This window comes from Moschus berezovskii, chromosome 19 (assembly GCF_049115385.1).
Source record: "Moschus berezovskii isolate FMDL1 chromosome 19, NW_MosBer_1.0, whole genome shotgun sequence".
NCBI lineage: Eukaryota > Metazoa > Chordata > Mammalia > Artiodactyla > Moschidae > Moschus > Moschus berezovskii.
Genome location: NC_142478.1, coordinates 66,091,491 through 66,118,804, shown reverse-complemented (window position 1 = coordinate 66,118,804; position 27,314 = coordinate 66,091,491). Strand labels below are relative to the sequence as shown.

The 27,314-nt window shown below is 43.6% G+C and overlaps 1 protein-coding gene across 3 annotated transcripts in view; it reads right to left on the bottom strand.

Annotated features, from left to right (window-relative positions):
• RNF10 (ring finger protein 10) overlaps positions 1 to 26,605 on the bottom strand; it is a 34,812-nt gene extending 8,207 nt beyond the window's left edge. For 2 of the 3 annotated variants that reach the window (XM_055404550.2, XM_055404551.2), the window contains exons 1-10: positions 25,978 to 26,605; positions 14,939 to 15,135; positions 9,144 to 9,343; positions 8,094 to 8,184; positions 6,703 to 6,887; positions 6,487 to 6,623; positions 3,387 to 3,547; positions 1,432 to 1,557; positions 896 to 1,169; positions 549 to 682 (exon numbers count right to left, since the gene is read on the bottom strand). In XM_055404550.2, the coding sequence (XP_055260525.2) occupies positions 549 to 682; positions 896 to 1,169; positions 1,432 to 1,557; positions 3,387 to 3,547; positions 6,487 to 6,623; positions 6,703 to 6,887; positions 8,094 to 8,184; positions 9,144 to 9,343; positions 14,939 to 15,135; positions 25,978 to 26,134 (1,662 nt within the window). In that variant the 5' untranslated portion in view covers positions 26,135 to 26,605. The remainder of the gene's footprint in view (positions 1 to 548; positions 683 to 895; positions 1,170 to 1,431; positions 1,558 to 3,386; positions 3,548 to 6,486; positions 6,624 to 6,702; positions 6,888 to 8,093; positions 8,185 to 9,143; positions 9,344 to 14,938; positions 15,136 to 25,977) is intronic. The other variant, XM_088828251.1, reaches the window with a different exon arrangement.
• Between the last annotated feature and the right edge of the window lie 709 nt (positions 26,606 to 27,314).

Sequence of the window (27,314 nt, the reverse complement as noted above, 5' to 3'; positions counted from 1 at the left end):
AATAAAAATGAAGCTGATTTAATTTTTTTATCCTTTTTCTTCACATTTGATAGAAAGGTTATAGTACATAAAGTCTCTTAATTTTAAGCTTTTAAACTGTGATCAATACAAGGGTAATTCTCAAAGAGCAAATATTCACATATGTAAATTATCAGACAATAATTCACAGTTATCTGCTAAGCCAAAATTCATAAGCTACCTTAAAGCCTCCAAGGACTTTGTTTTCTTGGCCATTTCTCCCAAGCAGTAGGAAGAAAGAGAAACAAAAACAAACTCATCTCAAATGAAAGCAGGAGACATGTCTACTCCCACACCACAATAAAGGAACCTGTGATACAGACAGCTGTGGTGGACTGACCTAACAGAACCCCCACATGGAAGGGGAGGTCCATTTAAGTTTTTAAAAATTCACAGGCTCCAAAACACACACACACACTCAAAAACTAAAGGCCTTTGAAGGTTTGTGAACCTGGATCGGCTAGGCCCAGCACAGAGAGATGAGGTTAATGCGGCTCCCTGCCCCTCCACCTCGCAAGGCAGGCCCTTACCTCAGACATGGAGTAGCCGGAGATCTCCACCACCGTGGCCGAGATCTTCTCGGGGCTCTGCTCCAGGCTGCCATATTCCCGCACGAGGCAGCGCACGTTCACAGGGTGCAGGAACATGTGCTTCCCGTCCTCCGCTGAAGACAAGCAGATCCGTCACGCCATGGTCTCGGCCAGTCCTCAAGTCAGGACCCTCCTCATATCTGGCCCGACTCTCCCTCCCCAGACTGAAAGGCACAACAGGCCCAACTATCCAGGGTCTAGTGCCACTACCTCCCTCTGCTTAGAGAGCCAGACAACTTCTCTGAAACATCCAGCAGCACCCAGCCGTCCCCCTCAGGGAGGCTCACCTTGGTAAAAGTAGTAACAAGGAGAGCTGCTCAGGTGTGTGACGCTTGGTTTGGTGACAGGTTCCTGCTGGCTGGACTCGGTACAAATGGTCCCTTCTCCAAGATTGTCTTCTGCTAACTCCAGGTCCTCACAGGCCTCTGACAACCCCTCAGGCTCTGGTTCAGACACTGTTTCCTCTTCCTCTACCAGAGGGAGAGCAACAGGCCGAGGAGGACCCAGAGAACAAACTTCGGTGGTGTCTTCATCAAAAGCAGATAGGTACTCCAACACACCCTGTTGGGACAAACTGCAGGTTACAGAAAGAACATGTGGCAAAGGTAGGAACCAAGCTCTCGAGGTCTATCTTAGCTGTCACTGACTTAACACTGCTGAAGAAAGAACACACATGGGACAAGCATATAGGAAAAATTTTTAAATAACTTTTTTTTAAAAAAAGCACATAGGAAATACTCATAGTTCCCTTTTCTCCATATCTAACAGTGCCTACCAGGTGGAGAAGAATGGCGGCCACTCAGTCAGTAACAAGGACACCAACCTTCCTGGGTTGAAAAACGGACTCCTTCGCCAAGGGAGCCATCAGCACCAGTTGTTCCAGAGCAGCCACGACACCAGGGACCTCCCCTCTGCTTTCAGCCAATCCTGACAGAGCCTCTTCCCGAGCCTAGAGCACGAGAGAGAAAACCAGAAACATACTGAGTCTGAAGGACCAAAGTTTGCAACGGCCTCTCGACAGGAGCAAAAGTTAAAAGGCAAAAAGGAAGAGTCTAAGTACTTAAAATTCTCTATCTTTAAAGAAGGCAGGAAGCAAAAGCATCTCGTACTCCAATGGGATGGTATTCTGCCTAGCATCTCTGACAGTGACAATGACGACACTACACAAAAGCTTCCTGAACAGAAACTCAAGGACACAGAAGTGGTCTTCTAGTTTTTATGAACTAAGCTTAGATAAGAGAGCCACTGCAGGAAACAAGGGTTTGGGCAACCCCCACCTCAACCTGGACAGATCTACTTATATGAAGCTTTCCTTCTCCCTGAAATGCATTTGAACTAATGCCCTGCATTACAGAAAGAAAATAAAAAGTAAATACAGAATCCTGCCCAAAGAGGACTTGTGAGTCAGAGAGAGAAGAATTCAAATACCAGCTTCACCTCTCACTAGTTGTATGTCCTCAAGTAAATTACCTAACCCATGATTCCACTTTCCTCAACTGTGAAAGGGGACAGCAGTTCTATCACACCTGGTTATGAAGCTGCTGCTGCTGCTGCTAAGTCACTTCAGTCGTGTCCGACTCTGTGTGACCCCATAGACGGAAGCCCACCAGGCTCCCCCATCCCTGGGATTCTCCAGGCAAAAACACTGGAGTGGGTTGCCATTTCCTTCTCCAATGTGTGAAAGTGAAAAGTGAAAGTGAAGTTGCTCAGTCGTGTCCGACTCTTAGCGACCCCACGGACTGCAGCCTACCAGGCTCCTCCATCCGTGGGATTTTCTAGGCAAGAGTACTGGAGTGGCTTGCCATTGCCTTCTCCGGGTTATGAAGCTACATGAGATAAATACAAGAGCAGCAAGGGCCTGTCACAAGCCCTTTCATCAGGGCTTTCACTGTTCTAACAGATCACTGATTCTGGGGGTGAGCAGCACCAGACTCCCCTGGAACTTGTTATAATGCAAATTATTAACCTTACTACGCCTAGACCTACTGAAATCAGTCTCTCAGGACAGAGCCCAATAACTAGCAACTCTGCTGCCTCTTAAAGTTTAAGAATTCCTATTGTAGAGGACACAAGAAATAGGGAATTCTGTATTTGGATACTGCTGCTCCAAAATCCTCAGCAGGCATTGGTGGAGCCTGCTAGAGAGGCCATAATAATTTATTCACAATGTTCCTTAAATAAAACATCTCCAAAAATTAATCCAGGCACTTTCCTAAAAAACAAACAAAAGCCTATGTTGCTTAATTAAGGGCACAGCTAAGGCTTTCCTGGTGGTCCAGTGGTTAAGAATTCATGTGCCAATACAGAGGACACAGGTTCAACCTCTGGTCAGGGAAGATCCCACATGCCACGGAGCAACTAAGCCTGTGCGCCACAACTACTGAAGCCCAAGCGCACTAGAGTCTATGCTCGGCAACAAGAAAAGCCACCGCAATGAGAAGCCCACACGCCTCAGTGACGAGTAGCCCCTCCTGGCCGCAACTACAGAAAAGCCCACGCACAGCAATGAAGACCCAGAGCAGCCAAAAGTAAATAAATCTTAAAACAAAAAAAGAACACAGCTAATCTAAGAAACTCCAGAGTTTTAAGATCACCCTGCCTTGATCTTTTCAGTTCCAGGAAGCACCTGAAAAACCACTAGGTCACCCTTTCCCTCCTATCACCAAAGCCAAGAGCAGACCTGCTTTCTTAGCTATTCCCTGCTCATCATCTCAAACGTGGGTGGGGCTAAAGTAACTAATTTCCACCCCCGACCCCACTTCCAGGGCTTCCCCTCACCTTGAGCTCCTGGATAGCTGCCTCAATAAAGCAGGACTCGGGGGTGTGCTTCTCCTCTGCCAGCTGCCGCTCCAGCGCCGCTTTCTCTTCCTGCACCACCCGGCGCAGCACCTGTTCCTTGGAGGCCAGCAGCAGCTTGGAGTACTGGCTGTGCTGTTCATCTGCAACAACGCCAACGAGATCACAGAGAGGCAAAACTCAGAGCTCGCGGCTGTGTGGCTAAATAGCAACTTTCACATACGGCTTTTTTTCTAAGGTGAAAATAGAATGACTTAATGTATTTTCCTTAAAAGAAAAATATTTAGCAATGACCCTTAACTTAAAGTTTACAACTCTGACTCCATAACACAAGAAAGCTATCCTAAGAAAACCAAAGATGTAAACAAAAAAAATTAATGTTCTGGGAATTCCCTGGTAGTCCATACTTTCACTGCTGGAGGTCTGGGTTCAATTTCTGGTTGGGAACTAAGATTCAGAAAGTAATATGATGTGCTGCCCCCGCCTCCTCCCCCGCCCCCCGCAAAAAAAGCTTTTAGTAACAGAAAAGCTGCAACCAACTAGTAAGTCCAATAAAGAAATAGTGACATGATGGTATATTCATTAAAGAGAATTTTGCAGACATTAAAAACGCTATTCTAAGAAGGAAGCATTTAGTGACATGGAGAAATATCCACATGGCGGGAAAAAAAATAAATGCCAAACAAGAAAACAATTCCAATCTCACAAAAATTTACATGTATGGGAAAAAACTACAATTAACATTCTGGGGTAGCTCTGGGTAAAAGGATCAAGGATGATTTACTTCCTTCACATCCATCTCCCATATTTTATGGACTTAAAAAACCCTGAGATAACTATTTACAAATCTGAATGTGTGACCTTCACACTTTTTCCTATACATTTATATATTCACGTTCATAAATAAAGGTCTAGATCTATTTCTTTTTTTACCTTCTGTATTGTGTTAGACATGAAGACATACTCTAATGAGTAAGTTTCTTGTGGACATTTAGGTTATTGCCAAGTAACAAACCAAAAAACAAGTGAAACAAAAAAACCCCTATACATGCTCTTTGGTACAAATGATTTATGATACTGAATCAAAGGCTGGGTCTATTTTATATACCACCCACCCCCCCGCCACATACACACTAAAGGCTGTATCAATTTAAACTCCTACCAGGAGCAAGAGTACCCACCTCCCTACCCCTGTCAAAACCCAGCACAGGCATACTTCAGTGATTACGCTTGTTTGGTTCCACTGTAATAAAGTAAGCATCACAATAAAGTAGGTCACAGATTTTTTTGTTTCCCAGTGCATACAAAAGTTATTCTTATACTATTCTGTAGTCTATAGGCTAGCAATAGCATTATGTCTAAACAATGTAGATACCTTAACTAAAAAACACTGTTAAAAAATGGTAACCATGGGCTTCCCTGGTGGTTCAGTGGTAAGGAATCCACCTGCAAATGCAGGAGACACAGGCTCAATCCCTGGTCCAGGAAGATCCCGCATCCCTCAGAGCAACTAAGCCCATATACCCCAACCATTGAGCCTGTGCTCCAGAGCCTGGTAGCTGCAACTACTGAGCCCATGTGCCACAACTACTGAAGCTTGAGCACCCTGGGGCATGTGCTCCACAACAAGAGAAGACACCACAATGAGGAGCCCATGCACCGCAACTAGAGAAAAGCCCACGTAGCAATGAAGACCCAGCACAGTCAAAAAGCAAAAAACTGCTAACCATCACCTGACAATGCAGTGTTGCCACAAACCTTCAATCTGTAAAAACTGCGTATCTGTGAAGCACAGTAAAATGAGGTATGCCTGTATTTGCCTCATCCTGTGTGTGTCACTGTTACAGGCATTCTGATTTGCATTTGTGTAACTCTAGGCACGGAGAAGGCAATGGCAAGCCACTCCAGTACTCTTGCCTAGAAAATCCCATGGATGGAGGAGCCTGGTAGGCTGCAGTCCATGGGGTCGCTAAGAGTTGGACATGACTGAGCAACTTCGCTTTCACTTTTCACTTTCACACATTGGAGAAGGAAATGGCAACCCACTCCAGTGTTCTTGCCTGGAGAATCCCAGGGATGGGGGAGCCTGGTGGGCTTCCATCTATGGGGTCACACAGAGTCGGACACGACTGGAGTAACTTAGCAGCAGCAGCAGCAACTCTAGGCAAAGTTAAACCTCTGCAGATACTTGGGAGGTTATTCAGATATCCTCTCCTGGGAAATAATTTGCCACATGCTTAGCCTATTCTTCTACTAGACTGTTGATTTCTAGAACATCTGTATGGTCTAGACATTAATCTGTATTTTAAATGTGAAAATCTTCCCCTATTTATCACCTGTTGACTTTAAGGAGTTTTGCTGAATCTTTATTCTCATAAAACCAAATTTATCAATCTTTTATTTTATAGTATTGATGGTTTCAGCTTGGTTCAAACACCTTCCCAGGTAAAACCCCAAGGATTTATAAAGATGTTTTCCTATATTTTCTTTTAAAAGTTTTGAATTTTGTTATACTTGATTTTTCAACCCATCAGGAATTGATTTTTATGAATGGTATGAGATAGGGATCTAATTTTTTTTCCATAAGAGTCAATTGTTTCAATACCATTTATTGAAAATCTTCTTTTGCCCAAAAACTGAAATGTCACTTTAATGCTCATCTCCATATGGAATACAGAGAATACAACCCCTTGCACTTCCCTACCATAAGCACTGACCACACTCTAGATCCGAATGTCTGGCTACCAGTCTGTCTCTTTGATCAGACCACCGAGTTCCTTGATGACAGGTGTCAAGACTGACTGACTGTGGAATCCCCCCAAAACTGGATACAGTACAGCGATAGATACTACTCAACAAAGCCTTATATGTATTTTAATTTTTCATCTCACAAATGAACTAAACTCGAAATCAAGAGTGAAATCATTTTCTGCAAACTTCACCCCCAACCTACTGGAATCCTATGTCTAACTTGGAAATGCTAGAAATGGCTAGCTTAAAGGCTCAGTTTTTGAAAGACATACTCAAGTAGCCTTAACGGATATACCCACCATTATGTGTTATCCAAATAAACCAAACTCACCTCCAAGATGAATAGGATGGTCTACATTCATCCACTTGGATTTGGGCAAGGCCACCAACACCCCTTTCTCCCTCTTCATCAGCTGCATTGTAATGGTATCGCCAACAACATACTGACGTGACTCTGTGGCAACAACACTGTAACATGGACATTCGTATGTAGAAAGGCAAGCAGTTGGCAGACTGAGGCCTAATCTAGTCAACATCTCCATCTTACCTCTTTAGATCCTTCTTATGCACAGAACTGTAACAGATGGGGCATTTACTCCAGGTCTTCTCGCTCAGTGAAAGATAGTGCAGGATGCAGGCCCAGCAGAAGATGTGTCCACAACGGGTTATCTTGGCTGCAGTAGGTGGATATAGGCATATTGGGCAAGATGGCACTTCATGGCTGCAAATGCGCTGAAACAGACGCCACCACAGGTCAAACTGCTTTCAGAACTGACTGGGGCCTGTCAAAGCCTCTTCCATCCCCCTCCTCACCCCTACACATCTCTAAAAACACATCTTCGTAATACTGTTCAACAGTGCAGGTATATGCACAAGAGTACCTCAAGCAAATCATTAAGGAAACCAAAATAATAATATAATAAAACCACCATATAACAGGTATTTTCGGGGTTCGGTATCAAAAGGAAGAAATGACAATCAATATAGATCCCATTAACAAAAAAAGACTTATGTGTACACATACATAAAGGCAGGATTCCCTGGTGGCTAAGATGGTAAAGAATCTGCCTGAAATGCAGGAGACCCAGTTTCAATCCCTGGGTCAGGAAGATCCCCTGGAGAAGGAAATGGCAACCCACTCCAGTGTTCTTGCCTGGAGAATACCACAGAGAGAGGAGCTTGATGGGCGACAGTCCATGGAATCTCAAAGAATTGGACACGACTGAGTGACTCACACACACACACGCATAAAAAGTGTCTAGAAGTAATGTACCAGCAACTTCCAACAGAGGAGTCAGTGAGACTTACACATTATGTCTGTTTTTTCCCTAAACCAGTGCATATAGAACTTAAGTTCCATAGGCTTTCCATGTCACTTTCAGATGATTTTATGAATTTTCACAGTAATGAGAGTGCAGGCTTTGGAGTCTATCACTTTGAAAGGTATTCTACATCATATAACTAGGAGTGATAAAGGGATACCCAGAGCCTGTAACTTCAAGAGAAGACAAATGCAGTAGTAGCGTGGACAGAAGTACAGCTGTGGGGCTCATTTCACCTGTCACAAGGCCAAGGCCCAATCTCATACTGATGACTACACATGGCTACCCATGAAGCAGTGTACATGCTATGAGTCCATCCAGGGTCAGGAGGATAACCAGAGTTCTCTATTCCCCTGGTTATGTCTTCCCAGAGGAAAGGAGGTAGCAGACAGGATGGCTATTACCCTACTACCCTCCAGTGCCCAGTCCTGCAGGAGCCAATTAGCAGAAAATCGACTTTAGAGGAAACCAGCAGTGATCTCTGGAAAATGCCCACAGTAAGGCCACACAGAAAGATGGGTCAGCAGTAAACTCAGCCAAAAGCTGCTGTCACCACAGTCCCTCTCTTGAGTTCACTCTGCCACTCTCAGCGCATAAGCTGAGCTGAACTACTCACCACTTGTTCCACAAAGTCCCAGTTGACTAAGGTATCAGGATCAGCAAAATGAGCTGTGTAGTCTTGGTCTTCAGACACCACAAACTGGCAGCTAGCAACAGGCAGAGACAAGAAAGGGGCAGACTGTCAGAAATCACCCGCAAGCCCTAGGCAGAAAGTCACCATCTCTTCACTTAGAAATCAAACGCAGAAATTAGCAGCCAGGGTTTGTGAAGCACTGAACTAGGACTTTAGCCTGAGTTCCAAGTCCGGGCTTTGGAGGGAATCCAAAGACTCAGCGGGTAGGAGTCCAAATCCATGAACTCTGTTTCTTTTGCTTCCAGGCCCAGCCAAGCTGCCTGCAGGCCCTCCCCTTGAACTAAAATTAACCCAGACTGTGGCTCCATCAACGAGAAGGGAAGCCAGATGTCCTTCCTCACCACCAGAAGCCACCAGGCTTCAAGGCAGCAGAAAAGACTGTCCCCACTCAGTCATTTGAGTACCAGGATTTTTTTGTTGTTGTTTGTTTGGGGGATTTTTTTGGGGCCGCGCAGTGTGGCTTGGGGATATCTCAGTTCCCCAATTAGGGATTTAACCCAGGCCACGTCAGTGAAAGCCCAGAATCCTAACCACTATACCACCAGAAACTCCCACCAGTTTTTTTTTACATAAAACACACCAAAACACTCCAGCGTGGCATTCAATTCTCCCTTAAGTAATTTCTCCTCCTTTATATGTAAGAGGAATAGCTGAATCTCAAAGTGGTAAGGTAAGTTACTCAAAGTCTAAAGCCAAAATAAGACTCAAATCTGGATTCAATTCCAAAGGAAACATTTTTACTACCTCATCACAATACTGAAGCATTACTTAATTTATTTAAATATTATACTCTTTTAAACACCAAGAACACCTGCTTGAAACACATCTGTGTTTTCAAGGCCAGGTGAGAAAGAGGGGAAGAAATCAATTCCCTTTCCGCCTCTCTCCCACAGCTGCTTAAAGGAAGCCTCTCAGTACCACAAATGCCCAGAGGCTCAATTTCACTCCCCTCCTAAAATTAGAGGTACTCACTTGGCTTGCAAAAAGAGTTCCTTATTAAAAGGCTTATGCCCCCACTTGTTCCTTTTTCCCCAGCTGCCATGTCCACTGCCTTCAAAATGACCGGCCTGGCCACGGGGTTCGAAAGTGAAATTCAACAAGTGGTTCAGGTTGATCTTCTTTGGACCAGAGAACTGGGCAGGGCTAAACTCTGCCCGTTGAGCCTCTGCTACCTAGAGAGAATGAGAGCGAAGCAGAGGATTTCCTGTTAGGATGACACTGGCTACGTGACAGCAGAAGCCAGCACACCCCTCCTCCTACACGGCTTAAACTATGAACTAAGTAAAAACACAGGCTTATATTTAGTAAACAATTTTCCTAGGAGGGGGTAATGAAAAGGCCACCCAAGATCTAGACGGGGATGGAAAAAGAAAAAAAGCCTCTAACATACAATTACAGATACTTATAAACTATTTAGTCTACCCTAAGTGGCAATTAACCATTACATGACAAAACCCAGCATGAACTCCTCTAGCTATCTTGAAACACAGAGATTTACTTACTGGATTAATGTTTCCACAGTCCCATAAGACTCCTAAACCTTCACTCTTGCTAGCTACTTGCTCCCTGGTCCGTTTCTGGCCAACGTTGAGTCTATGGAACTACACTCTGGAGGTGGCCTGCAAGCAGCTGTTAACTACCAAAGGCTTCAGGATCCTGCCAGAGACCTCCCATCTAAGACACACACTGCTATTCACTGTTAATTAAAACTGACAGAATTAGAACACGTAGGCAGACTAGCTCCGTGTCCAGAAATAAATCCAATCAGCACATTCCAAAACAGTTTAGCAAGAAACCAGCTATGAGAAATGCCACTGCACACAGAGATGGAATCTTCGTTGTGCTGTGGCTTTTTCAGTCCACTTGACATTCCCAGACTGAAGTGGTACAGGTACCTGCTGTGAGTCAGTCAGTGCATTTTCTAACCCCACTTTTCCACTTAAATGTCAAAAGCACTCGGCCCTGTCACTAAATACTAGTAAACAGTCGCCTTACAAGACTATATGCCATTACATGAGTCTCCTATTATCCTTTAGTATCGGATGCAGGCTGTTCATGGCTTTTCCAGTGTTAACGAAATAATGCTAAGATAAATACACTTGAGAGACCTTTGTGCACAAATATTTGAGCGCCTATGATTATTTCTTTTGAATGTATAGTGGGAATTATTGAATCAAAGGAAATTCAAATTTAAGGGTGTTGCTGCTTACTGGTATATAAGCAGCACTTGCACACGTTACAAAGAAATCTAAAGAAAAGCAGGGAATGAGAAAGTCATTTCCTAGGCAGGTTGATAAGAAGTCTAGGGGTCCCCAAGGAGAGAGGGGTCTGGAATTCTCAAGCAGGAAGAAAGGACAAACTTTTTTTCCCTCTACATTCCTTAGTATTATATAACAATAATGTATCCTGCCTGACCAGTCTCTGGATTAAACTTTCTGGCTAATCCTGTTATCTTAAAATGTAAATTATGGGAGTATGTCTGGTGAGGTCTTTACAACCTCCAGACATTCTTTGGATTCATTGGAGAGTATATAACTCCATTGTTAACACTAGCAAGGGGGTACTCTTTCTGCCCTCTTCTCATGCCTATGTCAGAAGCTTTCTCTATCTCTTTTATACTTTAATAAAACTTTATTACACACACAAAAAAAAGAAATCTAAAGAATACAAGATAGGATGCAGTCAAAGATACCTTCCATTCCAGAGGCAACCAATATACCCTCTTGAGATCTTTAATGCTTATGGAATCAGAGTATATGACCTTTATGATTAAATACAGCAGCACAAGATATAGTCAGACAAGCTCTTATCGTAACAATATATCCTGGGAAACAACACTCCACACACACACCCCTCCACCCCATCACTGTTTATGTAACTCACCACAGGAAGCCCAAGACTTCCTGGTCATCCATTATCTCTTACTCCCGAGAGTCTTATCTGCAACGAGCTCCACATCCCCTCATCAGTCTTCTACTCCAATGCCCCAAACTTGGATAAGAGCGTGTGTTCACTCAACAAAACCCCCCTCATTCTCATCCTCTGCCTTCATCTTTTTACTCTAACTGGCCCACTGTCTCTGACACTGCCCATCATAATTCCTGATTACAGCTTCCAACCTGTCACCTCTCAGCTCCTTGACATCTTCTCCTCTGACCTGCTGACCTTCTACCCTACCTCTGCCACCCGCTCCCATGGGCACACCACTGAGCGCTATATGTCCAATGAAGCAGTTACTGCTATCCAGGCATGCTGGCTGCTGAGAACTTGATCTGTGGCCAGTACCACACTGTGAAATGGCATTTTAGCTATACGGGATTAACTATATTAACATTAATTTCACTGTTTTTACCCTTTTACTGTGGCAACTAGAAAACTTTGTTACATACATGGCTTATTTAGCCTTTCATTTCTTTTTTTTGGATTGGGGGATAATTGCTTTAAAATGTGTTGGTTTCTCCTGTACAACAACACGAATCCACCCTAAGTATACATCTACCCCTTCCCTCTTGAGCCTCCCTCCCTCCCCTCCCCCAATGGCTTAGCCTCTCAATTGGACGGCACTGCTCTACAGTCCAGACCCTGGTGGAAACAATTCCACCTCTTCCACCGTTTTAGCTTTGAGCACTCTACCAGAATCTCACTCCTTTCCTGGCTTGTTTCTGTTAGTTCTGATTCTGACAACAATTTCACCTCCACTGGGATCTCCAAACCAGTGATCCAATCCCCTTCTCCCCAAATTTTCTTTCCTTGGCTCTGATTTTATGGTCCATTGCCCCATTCTCTTTGTTGACTGTACTTATCTGGCAAAACTTTCCCCTGATTAATTCAAACCAGCATCAGAGCAAGTAAACACGGCTGAAACTGTGCTGTGCCAACCATGCCGTGCCAACCAGCCTCAGTAAAGCAGACTTTTGAGCTGCCCAGCAGTCACACTACAATCCGATTACACTTCTGTGCTCCACTGATTCCCCCTGAGTCCCTGAGACAACTCCTCCAGTCCTCAGGTTTCCAAACCTTCTCTCTCAGCTCCTCTTTGATATGTCGCTGAGACAGTAAGAACAATCAAAGAACTGCTACGCTTTCCTTCCAGTCGCCTGCCTTCCTCTATTACTGTGGATGAACTGGGGAAGCCCCTAAGCCAATTTCTCAAAAACTCAAGGTCACTTTCAGCAACTCTCTTCCTCTTCTCTCCATCACCTTTTCCCTCTCACCAAAACAATTCCATGAGCAGAGGTATGCTGCAATTTCTTGAACCTTAAAATCTCTTCTGAGCTCACATTCCCCTCAAGTCACTGCCTCACCTCTCTGGTCCCCTACAAGAGCAAAACCACTAGAAAGTAATTATCTAAACTTGCTCTTTCTTCTTCCCATTCTCTCTAAATCTATGTCAATCAGGTTTTTGTCCATGCCCACTCCACCAAAGCAGCACAAGGCCAACAACTTAATCCACCTTCATATTTCCAAATCTAACGGTCAGCTTTCCAACTCAATCTTCTTACCCAGCCTAGAAGCACAGGACAAAAACTGATCACTTTCTCCAAACGGTTTCTAGTTCTCTTTCTCCTTTTTTGCAGGTTCCTTATCATCCTGACTCCAGGTTCAGTCCTTGAATCCACTCCCTTTTTGCAACACTCACTCCTTTCACGATCACACTTAGTTCCACAGCTGCAAACACCAAGTGTACCTGGACAGCTCTCTAGCCAAGGTCTTCTCCTTGAACTCTAGACTCAGTTACTAAGAGCTGAGCTATACTTAGAGATCCAATAGGCAACACTTCTAAATGAAGTTCTTTATCTCAACACCCCATCTCCTCCCCAGCCCAAAACCTTGTACCTCTTGAAATTGCCCCCAATTCAGCACATGGTACCTGAATCGGGCCCCTGTCAAAAACATCAGTCACTATTTCTCTGCCCAGACCCCATACCTAGTCTATTTAAAAATTCTGCTGGCTCTTTCTGCAAATTTCTCCCCAAGTCTGCTCATCTCTAATTATTACCACTGTTTCAATCACTCGAACCAGGGATACCTTAATCAGCTCCTAACCAGTCTCCCTGTTCCTACTCTCCACTTTAAACTCAAGGGCAGGTTACCTTACTTCTCTTCTGAAGCCCCCAATAGTTTCCCATCTCTCTGAACAAAAGCCAAAGTCCTTCGAGGGCCCACGTGATCTGACCCCTCTCTCTCCCTTTCTGGCTTTATTTCCACTTCTCCATCCATGGTAGCCTATCTGCTTGACCTTGAACACAGCAAAAACACTACCATCTCTGCTCCTATGGACTTGTAAACCCGCTCTGCCTAACACACCCTTCCTCAAAACTGTACTGTGTGCTCCTTGCTTCCTTCAGGACTCAGAATCCTCAGAGAAGCTTTTACCTTCTCAGGGCAGCTTTCCTCACTCCCCTCCCAAAACTTGTCTTTATTAATCTCCATCCCTCTCCCTCTCAGTCTACTGCTCTTACCATTACTTATTGCTGCTGCTGCTGCTGCTAAGTCACGTCAGTCGTGTCCGACTCTCTGTGACCCCATAGACGGAAACCCACCAGGCTCCCCCGTCCAGGCAAGAACACTGGAGTGGGTTGCCATTTCCTTCTCCATTACTTATTAAGTGCTCTTAATAAGCACTTACCATTATATTTATTACAAAATGACTTGTCTCCCCAAACTAAAATATAAACTCCACCCAATGTTTTATTTCAAGCTTTAAATGGTATTTGGTACACAGTGAGGAATAAATTTCTGGTGAATGAATGAATTCTTCCATGAGTGCATCCATTAAATCTTATTCTATACTGGCTACACAGTATGGAATGTTATGAATGGAACACAGTATGGAACAGCAGGATAATATATTTAACCAATAATATATTTAACTCTGATAGCAGTTAGGCTGTTTCCTAAATCATGCAATTACAATGTGGCAGTGAACTCCCTACTACATAAGTCTTCATGCACTTTCAGAAGATTCTAAGGAACTCCTTAAATCAGAGTACCTGGGACTGCTAGATACTATACATGGTTCAGATGGTAAGGAAACCACCTGCAATGCAGGAGACTCAGTTTCAATCCCTAGGTCATGGAAGATCCTCTGAAGAAGGGAATGGCTACCCACTCCAATATCCCTGCCTGGAGAACACCATGGACAGAGGACCTGGTGGGTTTTAGTCCATGAGGTGGCAAAGAGTCAACCACAACTGAGCGAATAACACTTTCACTTCACTTCACATGGCAAATTAATGTCATTGAGTAGTGCTGTTTTATTACCTAAATATTCCAAAGAGAACCTACAAGTCAAGAGCAGTAATAAAAGGCTGATACAAATTAAAGTACCCTAAATTTGCTACAGAGGCATCAGAGGATGAGATGGCGGGATGGCGTCACCATGCAATGAACATGAACTTGGGCAATCTCCGGGAGATGGTGAAGACAGGGAAGCCTGGTGTGCCGAAGTCCATGCGGTCACAAAGAGTCACACCACTGGGGCACTGAACAACAACAAATTTGCTACAATGTCTCACAATCCATGATTATAATGTCTTCTTCCTCTAAGAAAATTTTCATAATCTTTAAAAGAAAGGAGGCAAAGTTCCAAACCAAGTTAACCCTCAACTACTCAAGATTGCTCCTCTGGCTCTTCAACTACTCAAACAGTTTGAGAAGTGGGGACCTCTTGCTCCACATCTTCTCCAACCACTAATAAACTGGGGGTGGGGGAGTCAGACCTCACGCTTCTTATGCTCTAGAAAGGACATTCTCAAATTCCATACCTCATCTCGTCTTCCACCATTAAAAGAAGAGCTAAAGAGTTTGCTGCTGCCGCCGCCCCTTTGAGGAGGCATCTTATTAAAAGTTTTGCTTTTCTGTGAATTGGAGCGACGGGACTGGTTGATAAAATTTTCATTTTTGGGGTAGGAAGGTTCACGTTTGCGATTATAACGCTTGGATCCACTTGAGTTCTTTCCATCTGAAAGCAATAAATGTGAAAAAATTAGTTAAGAAATGATACACATACTTGGCCAATTACCCTCCACCTCCCAACGAAACTGTGTTTAAACAAGGGTAAATGGGTCCTTCTATGACCTCCGAGAACTCTGGGCTGGCCCAGACCATTAGTGCTTTGGACAAGACATTACACAGTAAGGTGGAGTTCCCTTTTTAATGAAGCCTAAAGGGTCTGTCCCTCAGAAGGGACACACTACAGATCAAACCACGTAGACTCAGTTCACAATGTCTTTCTTTACAACAGAGCTTAACCACTGCTCTTGCAAAAGTCCATTCAGACACAGTGATAGAAAAGGAACAGTCTGTCTATATCAGGAAAAAGTACTTTATCTGGAGGTAGGAAAAAAAATTCTTAAATTACTGCAGCACAGCTAGATCCTATACTGCAACGGTGTAGTCCAGTTTCCAGCACATATATATTCAAGAGGCACAAAAACAAAACAATAACAACATAATGTTTTAGAGGTCAAACTGAGAGGCTACTAAATTCACAAACGAAGAACTCTAATAGTATACCAGCCTAAGTTATATCCTTTTAAAAATGCTTCCTGCTTTTTTTTTCTCCAGTTACCAGAACATATGTTCAATTTTGGAATTCAGAAAGAAAAAATTTGCCAGTGCCCATAGAATAGCAAACTATAGTGTTTAATTTCCTTTTATTCTCCATTTTATACACTCATCACACACTTCCACAAAATGATAGGCATATAAGATATACTGTCTTTCACTTATTAATCCATGAGCTATTTCATGCAGCCCTAGGCTTCAAAAGCAAGATTAATGGCCACACTGTACCTACTGTATGCTTACAGTGTAACATAACCAATTTGCTTTGTAGCTTTTGACTGCAACTCTTTGTGACCCCATGGACTGTAGCCCACCAGGCTCCTCTGTCCATGGAATTTTCCAGACAAGAATACTGGAGTAGGTCGCCATTTCCTTCTCCAAGGGACCTGACCTAGGGATTGAACCCACGTCTCTGGCATCTCCTGCATGGCAAGCGGATTCTTTTACCACGATGCCATCAACAGTATTGGGAGCCTCTTCATACACAGACCTGTGTGCATGATTATGTCAAAGTCTCAAAGTAGAATTAGCAGATCAAGTATGATCATAAAGCCTTTTACAAAATCTTCTGGCTGCTTTCTAGAATCACCATACCAGTTTGTTTATATTCTAACAACACTACAAAAGAGAATATCTTACTACACTCTTTATAATACTGAGTTGGATAAACTGCTAAACTGAAAGGTCAAAATAATTTGTTTTAAACATGAATTTCTGAAGACTAGCAGCAAACATTTTTCTATTAACCGTTTGTATTTTGTGTAAAGAGTTCGTTTGTTTTTGCCCCATTTTTTCTACTGGGGAGCTGAACTGCACAGATTATTCTGTCCCAAATTGAACAAAGAACCCTGACCAGACACAGTTAACATGTGTCAAAGTTTACCAGCTTAAAGGGGGGCAAAATAAAACCTGAGAACCACACCAAGTAAGTAAAGGTGGATAAAGGTGGAAAGAACCCAGATTAGTTTTTGGACAAAAAAAAAAGACTAATTTTTTCTTGTCCCTTCAATACTCACTCCAGATTGCCTTATTTCAACATAGAGATGTGACCAAACCAATTCTGAACACTAATTCAATGGCTTTAAAAGCAAAAACAAGACTTCTGGTTCAAGATGGTGGAGCAAAAGGACATACATTCATCTCCTCCGGCAAGAGCACCAAAACAGCAATCAGCTGTTGAACAACAATCAACAGGAGGACGCTGGAACCCACCGAAAAAAGATACCCACGTCCAGAGACAAAGCAGCAGCCGCAGTGAGACAGTAGGAGGGGCACAACCACGATAAACTCAAATCCCATACCTACCTATGGATGGGTGACCCACAGTCCGGAGAACAGTAATACCAAAGAAGTTTTCGCAGTGCTGTGAAGATTCTGAACCCCAAGTCAGGGTTCCCAGTCTGCGGACCCGGCAAAGGGACTGGGAGTCCCCAGGAAATCTGACCTTGTGGGCCAGCGGCATTTGATTACAGGACTCCCACACAATTGTGGGAAACAGAGACTCCAGTCTCAGAGGGCAGAAACAAAAGTTTGCACGCCCTAAGACCCAGAGGAGAGGAGCAGCGACCCCACAGGAGACTGAACCAGAACTACCTGCTGGAGCTGAAGGGCCTCCTGTGGCGCAAGGGTTGGCAGGGGCTCCCCACAGGGACGGGGGCACTGGACGGTCCCCCTGGTGTAAACCTTCTTGGAGTTTGCCATTAAGCCTACCATAGAGCCCACTGACTACAGGGCTGGGTCGCCTCAGGCCAAACTACCACCAGGGAAGGAGTGCAACCCCACCAATCAAAAGATAATTGAATTAAAGCTTTACTGAGCAAGGCCCTACCTACCAGAGCAAGACCCAGTTTTTCCCATCACCAGTCCCTCCCATCAGGAAGCTTACCCAAGCCTCTTAGCCTCATCCATCAGAGAGCAGACAGAAGAAGCAAAAAGCACCATCTCACAGGAGCTAAAACAAAACCATATTACAGAAAGCTAATCACGATGAAAAAGCAGAAAGTTATGTCCCAGAAGAAGGGACAAGATAAAACCCCAGAAAAACAACTAAATGAAGTGGAGATAGGCAACCTTCCAGAAAAACAATTCAGAATATGAGAGTGAAGATGATCCAGGATCTTGGGAAAAGAACAGAGGCAAAGAGTAAGATGCGAGAAATATTTACCAAAGACCTAGAAGAACTAAAGATCAAAGAGATGAATGATACACTACAAGGAATCAACAAGCAGAATAACTGAGGCAGAAGAATGGAAAAATGACCTGGAGGATAGAATGGTGGAAATCACTGCCACAGAACAGAATATAGAAAAAAAAAAAAATGAAAAGAAATGAAGACAGCCTAAGAGACCTCCAGGACAACATTCAACGCACCAACATTCGCATTATAGGGGTCCCAGAAAGAGAAGAGAGAGAGAAAGGATCTGAGAAAATATCTGAACAGATAAGAGCTGAAAACTTCCCAAACATGGGAAAGGAAATAGTCAACCAAGTCCAGGAAGTACAGAGAGTCCTATGCAGTATAAACTCAAGGAGGAACACACGGAGACACATAGTAATCAAACTGACAAAAATTAAAGACAGAGATAAAATACAAAAAGCAACAAGGGTAAAACTACAAATAACATACAAGGGAACTCCCATCAGGCTAGCCAATTTCTCAACAGAAACTCTACAAACCAGTAGAGAATGGTGGGATACATTTAAAGTGATGAAAGGGAAGAACCTACAACCAAGAAGACTCTACCCAGCAAGACTCTCCTTCAGATTTGATGGAGAAATCAAAAGCTTTCCAGACAAGCAAAAGTTAAGAGAAGTCAGCACCACAAACCAGTTTTACAACAGATGCTAAAGGAACTTCTCTAGGCAGGAAACACAAAAGAAGGAAAAGACCTACAGAAAATAAACCCCAAACAATTAAGAAAACAGTAACAGGATCATACATATCGATAAATACCTTAAATGTAAATGGACTAAATGCACCAACCAAAAGACACAGACCAGATGGGTGGATGAAAACATATGCATGTATGCACTTCCACTTACCACATCACTCTGCTTGACCCCCTCCAAGTTGTAGGTAATTATATTGTTAAGTTAATCATGTTCTCATTATGGCTTGCAACTGTAATTATCTCTTATTTTTTCTCTAGCTATTGATTGTGAAAACTGATTCAGAATCATCTTGAAACTTTTGAAAAATACAAACACTCAGGTATCACACTTTTCCTCCAGAGCTCCAGGTATGTTTCTAATGAGCAGTCATGTTTAAACTGGACTACATAATGATGTTTTACCTTTATCTAATTTGTTTCATTTTTCTATTTCATATTCAGTGCTCCCATTTCATTTAGTTTATGTTCTCCAATTTCTCTTTTTTGATGTTCTTTCTCAAGCCTTTATCAAGTGTAGTAGAAAACCTTTTGTGTATACATATATAAATATGTATAATATATATACTTCAGAAAACTTACCAATTTTTGCCTAACTAAAAAAGTTATGACATTGTGATTCCACTTGTTTGACTTAGTATGAATAGAATGCTAGATTACTAAGTAAAAAATAGATATCCAACAAAGGTTTACTATATAGAATAGGAAACTATAGTCAATATCTTGTAATAACCCATGATAGAAAATAATTTTAAAAAATAACGTGTGTTTGTATAACTGAACCACCTTGCTGTGCACCTGAAACATTCTAAGTCATCTATACTTCAATAAATTTTTTTCTTTTAATTTAACAGAAACAGAGAAAACAGAAGTTGGAGGGACAATTAATGAAATCCACTAGGCTTACCCGCAAACTTTACGGAGGTGGTTACTTTCAACGTCAAGAAGACTCCAGCATGAGCCTCAGAAACTACAATTCCTCACCCCCCATAGTTTAATCCTGTTAAACTATGTTAAAATGTACAATTAATAAAAACATGTCTGTAAAGACAACACAGTAGGCTGTTGATGACAGTAACCTTTGGGAAACAAAACTATTCACTTTGGCCTAATACAATGGTTCTCAATCCTGACAGTTGGCAGGAAATCACCGAGATGAGCTTTTAAGGGATTCTTGTGCTGAGGCCTCACCCTCTAAGATTCTGATTTAAATAAACAGTCTTACTGTTCTGTATACTAATAATTTGGATAATTTAGTAACTATAAGTACCTGGAAGAAATTATTTCTAACAAGATGACCAGCTTCTTTACAGCAGACTAAATAAATCCAAAGTGACGCATATCCTCAGAGAAAAGGAAATGGTAGCTGACAAAGCAGAGTCCAAATGTTGAAAGCAACCACCTCACACACACTCAGCTTGCCAACAACATAGAAAATAAATGAGAGGTATGCCATCCTCTTCAAACCTGACCTAACAGTCCTGTGAGATGGCAGCACTATAAACAGAGAACAGATGGTCCAAGAAACACTGCCAGGCTAGGGTTCACTCCTGTCCGTCACCTTTTAATCCCAGTCAGGGAAAGTGACCAGAGTTTACTCTTAGATTGGAATTTAAGAACTAGACTTGTACCTGCTATTTCAGTTAACAACAGTTACTGTCAGACACGGCCATCAGCAGTAACAACTAGAAAGAGAGGCTTCAAACCTCACACAAACTTTGCCTTGCTCTCAACCCATGGAACTAGTTCACAGTAGCATTCCAAATAAACAGAATTCACAGGGCTACAGAACTCCAGATAACTTTACCAGGAAAGTGAGGTTTTATGAAGACGACAGGCATATACAGAAAACGTATGTTCCCCAAACCTTACTATTCAAGACTATTTCAGATGACCTGGAATTTGACCCTGTTGTTTTCAAAACTTAACAGAGTTAGACTATGCAGACTTAGGTAAAGTCAGGTTCTACACTGCAAGGGCTCAAGAAAGCAAGCTGGCACTCTGAAGAAGGGCTGTTTTCATTTCTTCACTTGTTACCACACTGGCAAGGAAACAGTTTCATAACGCTTACAGAACTGCTCTCTGACAGTGAAAACTGCTCACTCCTAAAACATTTCAACAACTGACCACATAAAGATTCATGATCTTAGTTGCCGAAACCAACTCTTTCATCTTATATTTACCTACAGGTATGAAGTCAGATGGACAGGGAAGCCTGGTGTGCTGCAGTCCATGGGGTCGCAAAGTCAGATATGACTGAGTGACTGAACAACAACAATGAAGTCAGACATCTAAAGTGAGAGGCTGGCTCTTATCTCTAGACCTAGGCAACAGGCAGCTAAAGATTGAAGGAACAGTCAGGCCTGGGCCCCATAGATAAAACTCAAGAGTGTTGTTTTTGAGATGTCCTATAGGCAACTTGCCAGGATCTACATGTGAATAACTTGGGGGTTGAACTTGGCCTCCCTTCTCTGATAGGAGATAGAAATGAGGTGATCTGCTTTAGATTTTGGAAAACAGACAAAACAGTCAAACTAAAGCTCCTAGGACAAACATATTCTCTGTTGAAAGTTTTAGATTTCAAAGTGGTTGTTCTCAGTCCTGGCTGCATAAGAGAAATCACCTGCAGAAACTTTTTAAAACTATGGATGTCAGGGCCCAACCTAGACGTAAAGAATCAGAAAGAATTGCTAGAGAACATTCCCATACATCCTTACTTAAAAAAAAGTAAAAAAGGTCCTTAGGAAATTCTAATGCACACCCAGAGCTGAGAACTGCCAAAATCTACATCGAGACACATTCCAAACCAGACCATTAGTTAAATGGCTCAAATTCAGCACTGAGGATCCCAGAGTCAACAAGAGACTTGAAAACTTAATCAGTGTGTCTCAGCTGTTCCACATTTCCCTTCGAGAAAGGTCTCTCCAGGTAAAAGGAAGCATATCTCAGTCTCTTCCCCATTACAAAATCATAGCCCATGAATTTTTCAGTGAAAAAAATTGGCATCATCAACATTTCTAGTTGTAGTTTTAACAGGTGGCACAACCGAGAGGTCAGAATACCAGCCAGGAAGTTTCTGCTGCTGATTCATACTATAGCCACAAGCAGACTGCTTATCCGTCATCCAGAGTGGTTGAGAAGCACCTCCAGAGTGCACATGGTTTACTACAGAATCAACTGATAACAAACTGACTCCAGCTGAAATTAGTCATTCTGAATGAAAGGAAGGGGGCGGGGCAGATATCAGGAATATGCATATGCCAGTACATGCTTGCTCGGTGAATTTATACAAAGTGTATTCAGGAATATTGCCTGGGACTTCCTAGGAATTTACTTGCACAGGCACTCTAACTAAGCCCTGGTTTTCTTATCAGTTAAAATAGGGTTAATCCTCTCTTCTCCCTCCTCATTGGGTCATAAGGACTAAGAGAAAATTTCTGTAAAATGCCTACCATGGTGGCTGGCACAAAGTTGCTACTGTCATTTGGAAGTCTTTCCTTTTTTTTTTTTGGAAAGCCTATTGTTACAGCTTGCAAACTCTTGTAACTTCCCTAAATGGTGTTTACTGAAGGTTTCAGGTCACCTCAATTTTCAAATCCATCTAAACCTTCAGGTCCATTTACAGCTCAAAGGCTTTCTTCAAGGTAGATTACCACCAGCCACCTGGCTTCTGGTACCAGAATAGGAGGAAGAGAGTCATGACAGTGCTTCATATCGCCAACCTCAAAATAACTGCTTCATAATACCTGACCTTCCTTTAACCTCCATGGCAGTACCATCCCCCACCCAGGAGGATGGAGCAAGAACCTGGTTCTGGGCCAGGGTCCATTGTTTGCCCATAAACAGCCAGGTTTCTCTCTTGCCTCTTTTTGTTTCTTTGCTCTTTCTAAACAACCTTCCCCGAACTCTAACCCACCTCTCTCCTCTGGGCTACATTCCTGGGATGTTCACTGTTGAATGTTCTTAGAACTACATCTTAAACCTACTGGAACAAAACTGTAGGGAGAGAGCCAAGAAAAGAAGTATTATGTGACTGTTTGAAGCAATTAATCAAAGCAACGAAACTGGTATGCCAATCTGGCCGGAAAGATCAAGTAAATCCTGGTAGCCAAATTGACTTATTTCCTGTGTGCATGAAAGCCAAACTTAAGCCAATGGCAGGAACAAAACCTCAAGTATATTAATCATGTAACTAGGAAGCAAATAACCATTTATGACACACATGGTTTAGAGACTAGAAACCAAAGTTTTTTTTTCTCATGGGAAGCAGAGAAAGGGAAGCAGAAAAGGGAAATAAATAGTTAAAAACTGAAAACCTTTTTCTTGTTACTTTGGTGACAGAAAGACAAGTTATGTCTTTTCACCTTACTTTTCCTGTTCTTCCTTCAACTTAGTACTCTTACACTCAAGAGGTCCTTTCAACAATTTCCAGCTGAATCAAGTACATCAAGTGTTGAGTCAGCTTTTGAAATCCTACAGAAATCCTTTTACGAAATTACGCCGAATTTGAATTGAGTGTCTTGTTAGAGTGGCCACCTAGAAGTCACTGAGTAAGAGGTGCCGAGTGGTATCTGCTGTGGTAGCACTGGTCTTATCTGTAAAGTTCTTAAGGCAGAATATGCTATGAAGAATTCTATTTAGCTACAGACCTATCCTTCCTTATTGCTAAGGGAATATATTAATAACAGCAGTCAGAAAAGTAGGCAATAGCAATGGCAAACATTCAAGCTCTCTCACAAACACATTAAACAAAAACTAATGCTACATGGGGACACCTGTGTATTGCACAAAACCCAGCAAAGAACTCCTTGAACTGAGTTTCTACTTCCTTCCTCAGAAACTTTCAATTAATAAACTGAATAGTTTTAAGAGTATTTTATAGTGCTTTGCTTTTTTGGGGGAGGGGGGCAGTTTTTTGGTTTTTGGCCGTGCCACATGGCATGCAGGATCTTAGTTCCCAGACCAGGGATCAAATCTGTGCCCCTGCAGTTGAAGCAGTGTCTTAACCAGTGGACAGTCAGGGAAGTCCCTTTATGTATTTGTTTAAAAAAAAAATTCACTTTAGTCAGAATGAACCCAACAACTTATATTCTGTACAAGTCTGACAAATACCTGCTTTGGTCAAACCACAACAGAACTGTTATCGTCCTATTTGTTACCGACAGTTGCACTAGCCGACACAGTCACAGAGTCAGAGATCACATGAGGGGAATGCCTTACATGCCTCAGTTTTTTGTTGCTATTTTGTCTGAAAGTGAAAGTGAAGTCGCTCAGTCCTGTCTGACTCTTTGCGACCCCATGGACCCTACCAGGCTCCTCTGTCCATGGGATTTTCCAGGCAAGGGTACTGGAGGGGGTTGCCATTTCCTTCTCCAATTTACTTTGTCTAGGTTCTGGCACGGAGAAGGCACTGGCAAGCCACTCCAGTACTCTTGCCTAGAAAATCCCACGGATGGAGGAGCCTGGTAGGCTGAGTCCATGGGGTCACTCAGTCGGACACGACTGAGAGACCTCACTTTCACTTTTCACTTTCACGCATTGGAGAAGGAAATGGCAACCCACTCCAGTGTTCTTGCCTGGAGAATCCCAGGGACGGGGGAACCTGGTGGGCTGCCGTCTTTGGGGTCGCAGAGAGTCGGACACGACTGAAGAGACTTAGCAGCAGCAGCAGGTTCTGGCAAACTTTCACCTGCTGCCTCACTGAACAGCAGAACAACTTCAGGCATTTACTGCAACTGACTCATGACCATATGTTAGTGGCTTAAACAGGAGCCCCCCGAAAAATTAGTTGAGAATTCAGATAGCTATAGAACCAGAATCTTAAACATCTAGGAACAGAATGCAAAAGTAATTTATCAACTACACTGAAAAACAGGCAGACCACTCACTCTAAATAATAGGCCAAGAGGACTGGCAAATCTCTAGATCTTGGGGGATCTGTGATAAACCTACACATGTGCAAAATTCCAAAAGTAGTCTCCATAACACTGCCTGACATGACCCAAGACTCTACACTAATCTCTGCTTAAGATATTAAAAGCATTCATTTCTCATCAAGACAACTGCTTTCCACCTGAGTTCCAAAAGCAAGCTCTAGAAACCCTCAACATACTAGGTAAGCAAATTGCTCTATCGAGTGGATTAACTCTGAACCAAAGTCAGCATTACGGCTGTTTATGTGGTTTCTAAGTTAGCTCTGCAGTTTTCTTAATCTTTTTACGCTTTAAACCACTGGAGTTCCACATTTCAGGGCTCCAAATGTTCCCCTCTCTGCCATACATCCCCCCTATTCCCACGGAAAACATTTTCCTATTACCGCTAATATAATCAGAAATACCAAAGAGAAGAGATAAGTGTTTCTGCCTTTGAAGTAAGGCAGAGAATATTCAACTCCAGACTCTGCCAACTCCTGAACTCCTGGCCTCTCACCTTTTTCCTTCTTTAGATGTGAACAATTCCACCCTGCTGGACAGGCTAGTGACTGGAGTATTGGAAAAAAACAAAAGCCTAGTCCAGTACTTGGAACATGGTAAGCCCTCAATAAATGGTAGCTATAACCATCATGATGGTCGAAATTCAATACTGAGAAACATGGTTACAGAAAAGACAAAATCTTTCCCCTAAAAGGACACAACTCTAGCCTTACAGGTTGTGTCCATGCATATCTGGTGCATAACAGGCGTCAGGTACTCTCCTGACGTCCGTTTGCTAATTTATTTTCTCACCATCTCCAACTTAAAGGTAAGAACACTGAGACATTCACTCAAGGTCTAAACCTAAAAAGACTGAATCCTGAGCCTGTGCTCTTAACTCCTACTCCACACTAAACAAAGCCATTCCAAGACGAGTCCTTTTCGTCTGAGCGGATCTGGGGTCAAGTTATTCAACATAAAAATTTGAGTTTAACAAATATTTAGGCCAGCCTCCTCTGTTTATACTTAAATACTATCCAATACTAACTCAACATTAAAGGGTAGATCAACTTGGTGGTTTTAGGAGCTGTACACTGATGCGTCAGACAAACCGGTCTTCGGGCCTGGCTGCACAGACTAGCTGGGTGACCTGACCTTTTCTGAACCTCAGTTTACTCATACGCAAAATGGGAACAGAAACAGCAACTACTTCCCCGAGGTGTTTCCAACTTTCATGCAAAGATTTATGTAAACCAGGCAGTTCTCATTAAGTGTTAACTGGAAGTAATGGAAACCATGGAAAAGAGATCAGAATAGTAGAAAGCGGAGCCTGTCCCTGGGTGACCCAGCAGGCATCCGAGGAAGGATTCTGCACCCCCATCCCAGCATTAGGGGCAGTCGCCCCCCCCGCCCACCGCCGTGGGAACCCGCCCTTACCGCTCTTGGGTTTAGACTCGCCGGCCGGCCCCGCCGAGGCGGAGCGAGGCGGCTGTTGCCCTTTGCTGCTGCCCGAAGAGGCGGAGGAGCTGCTGGAGCCGCTGTTCTTGTCCATGTCGGAGGCGGTGGCGGCGGCGCTGGGAGAGCTCTGCGGCATCAACGGGGGCCTTGGCGGCGGCGGCGGTCGGAGCGGAGCGGGCGCGGCGGGGACCCAGGCTCATGGCGTTCGGGGCCGGCGGGGGTCGGCGGCGGCAGCGGTTCTCGGCCTTCATGGCGACATTTTTCCCTGTTTCCTTTCTCGGCTTCTCAAACTGTAAGGAGAAGCGGCTGTACGGGCTGTTCAGCCCGACGGCGGCGGTGACCAAGAAGGAGGAGGAGGCCGGGGCTCGGAGGTCCGGGCCGGGCCTGGCGGGGCGGAGGCTGCGGGGGAAGGGAGGCGAGGAGGGAGGGTGCGCGAGCCCCGCCGGCCGGCCGGACACGCTCTCCCGCCGCGGGGCAGCGGAGAGGGCTGGCTGTCTTGGTGCCGGGGACAGGTGTCTCCGACACAGCGACCGACACTCGCCTCTGGGCCGAGGCCGAGCTGCTCCGGGAATGGCGACGAGTCGCCAAACAGCATCTCGAAGAACCCGGATGGACTATATATATAGTGGAACTGTGAGAGTGAAGCATGCTGGGAGATGTAGTTTTCTGTCTACATCCGGGTCCAGTGATTCTTTTTTTTCCCATCCTCCTCACTGTGTGAGAGAGCTTACAGAGTGATTGGACTTGCAGTCCAGGTTTTAGTCTTATTACACTAATGAACGTAATAATAATATAGACTACTAATCAGTTCAGTTCAGTCGCTCAGTCGTGTCCGACTCTACGACCCCATGGGCTGTAGCACGCCAGGCTTTCCTGTCTATCACCAACTCCCGGAGCTTGCTCAAACTCATGCCCATCAAGTTGGTGATGCCATCCAACCATCTCATTCTCTGTCGTCCCCTTCTCCTCCTGCTTTCAATCTTTCCCAACATCAGGGTCTTTTCTAATGAGTAAGTTCTTTGCATCAGGTGGCCAAAGTATTGGAGCTTCAGCATCAGTTCTTATAATAATGCATCCAAATATCGGACTACCTGTGGAATTCCTTTACTGACTCATTATTTTATAGTTCTTATTCTAATATTAATATCAATTTATTTATGGCTCTTATTCAGCCTCCTAATAATAATGATGGCAACTCACTCCAGTGTTCTTGCCTAGAGAATCCCAGGGACGGGGGAGCCTGTGGGGCTGCCGTCGATGGGGTCGCACAGAGTCGGACACGACTGAAGTAACTGAGCATGCATGAGCATGAGCAT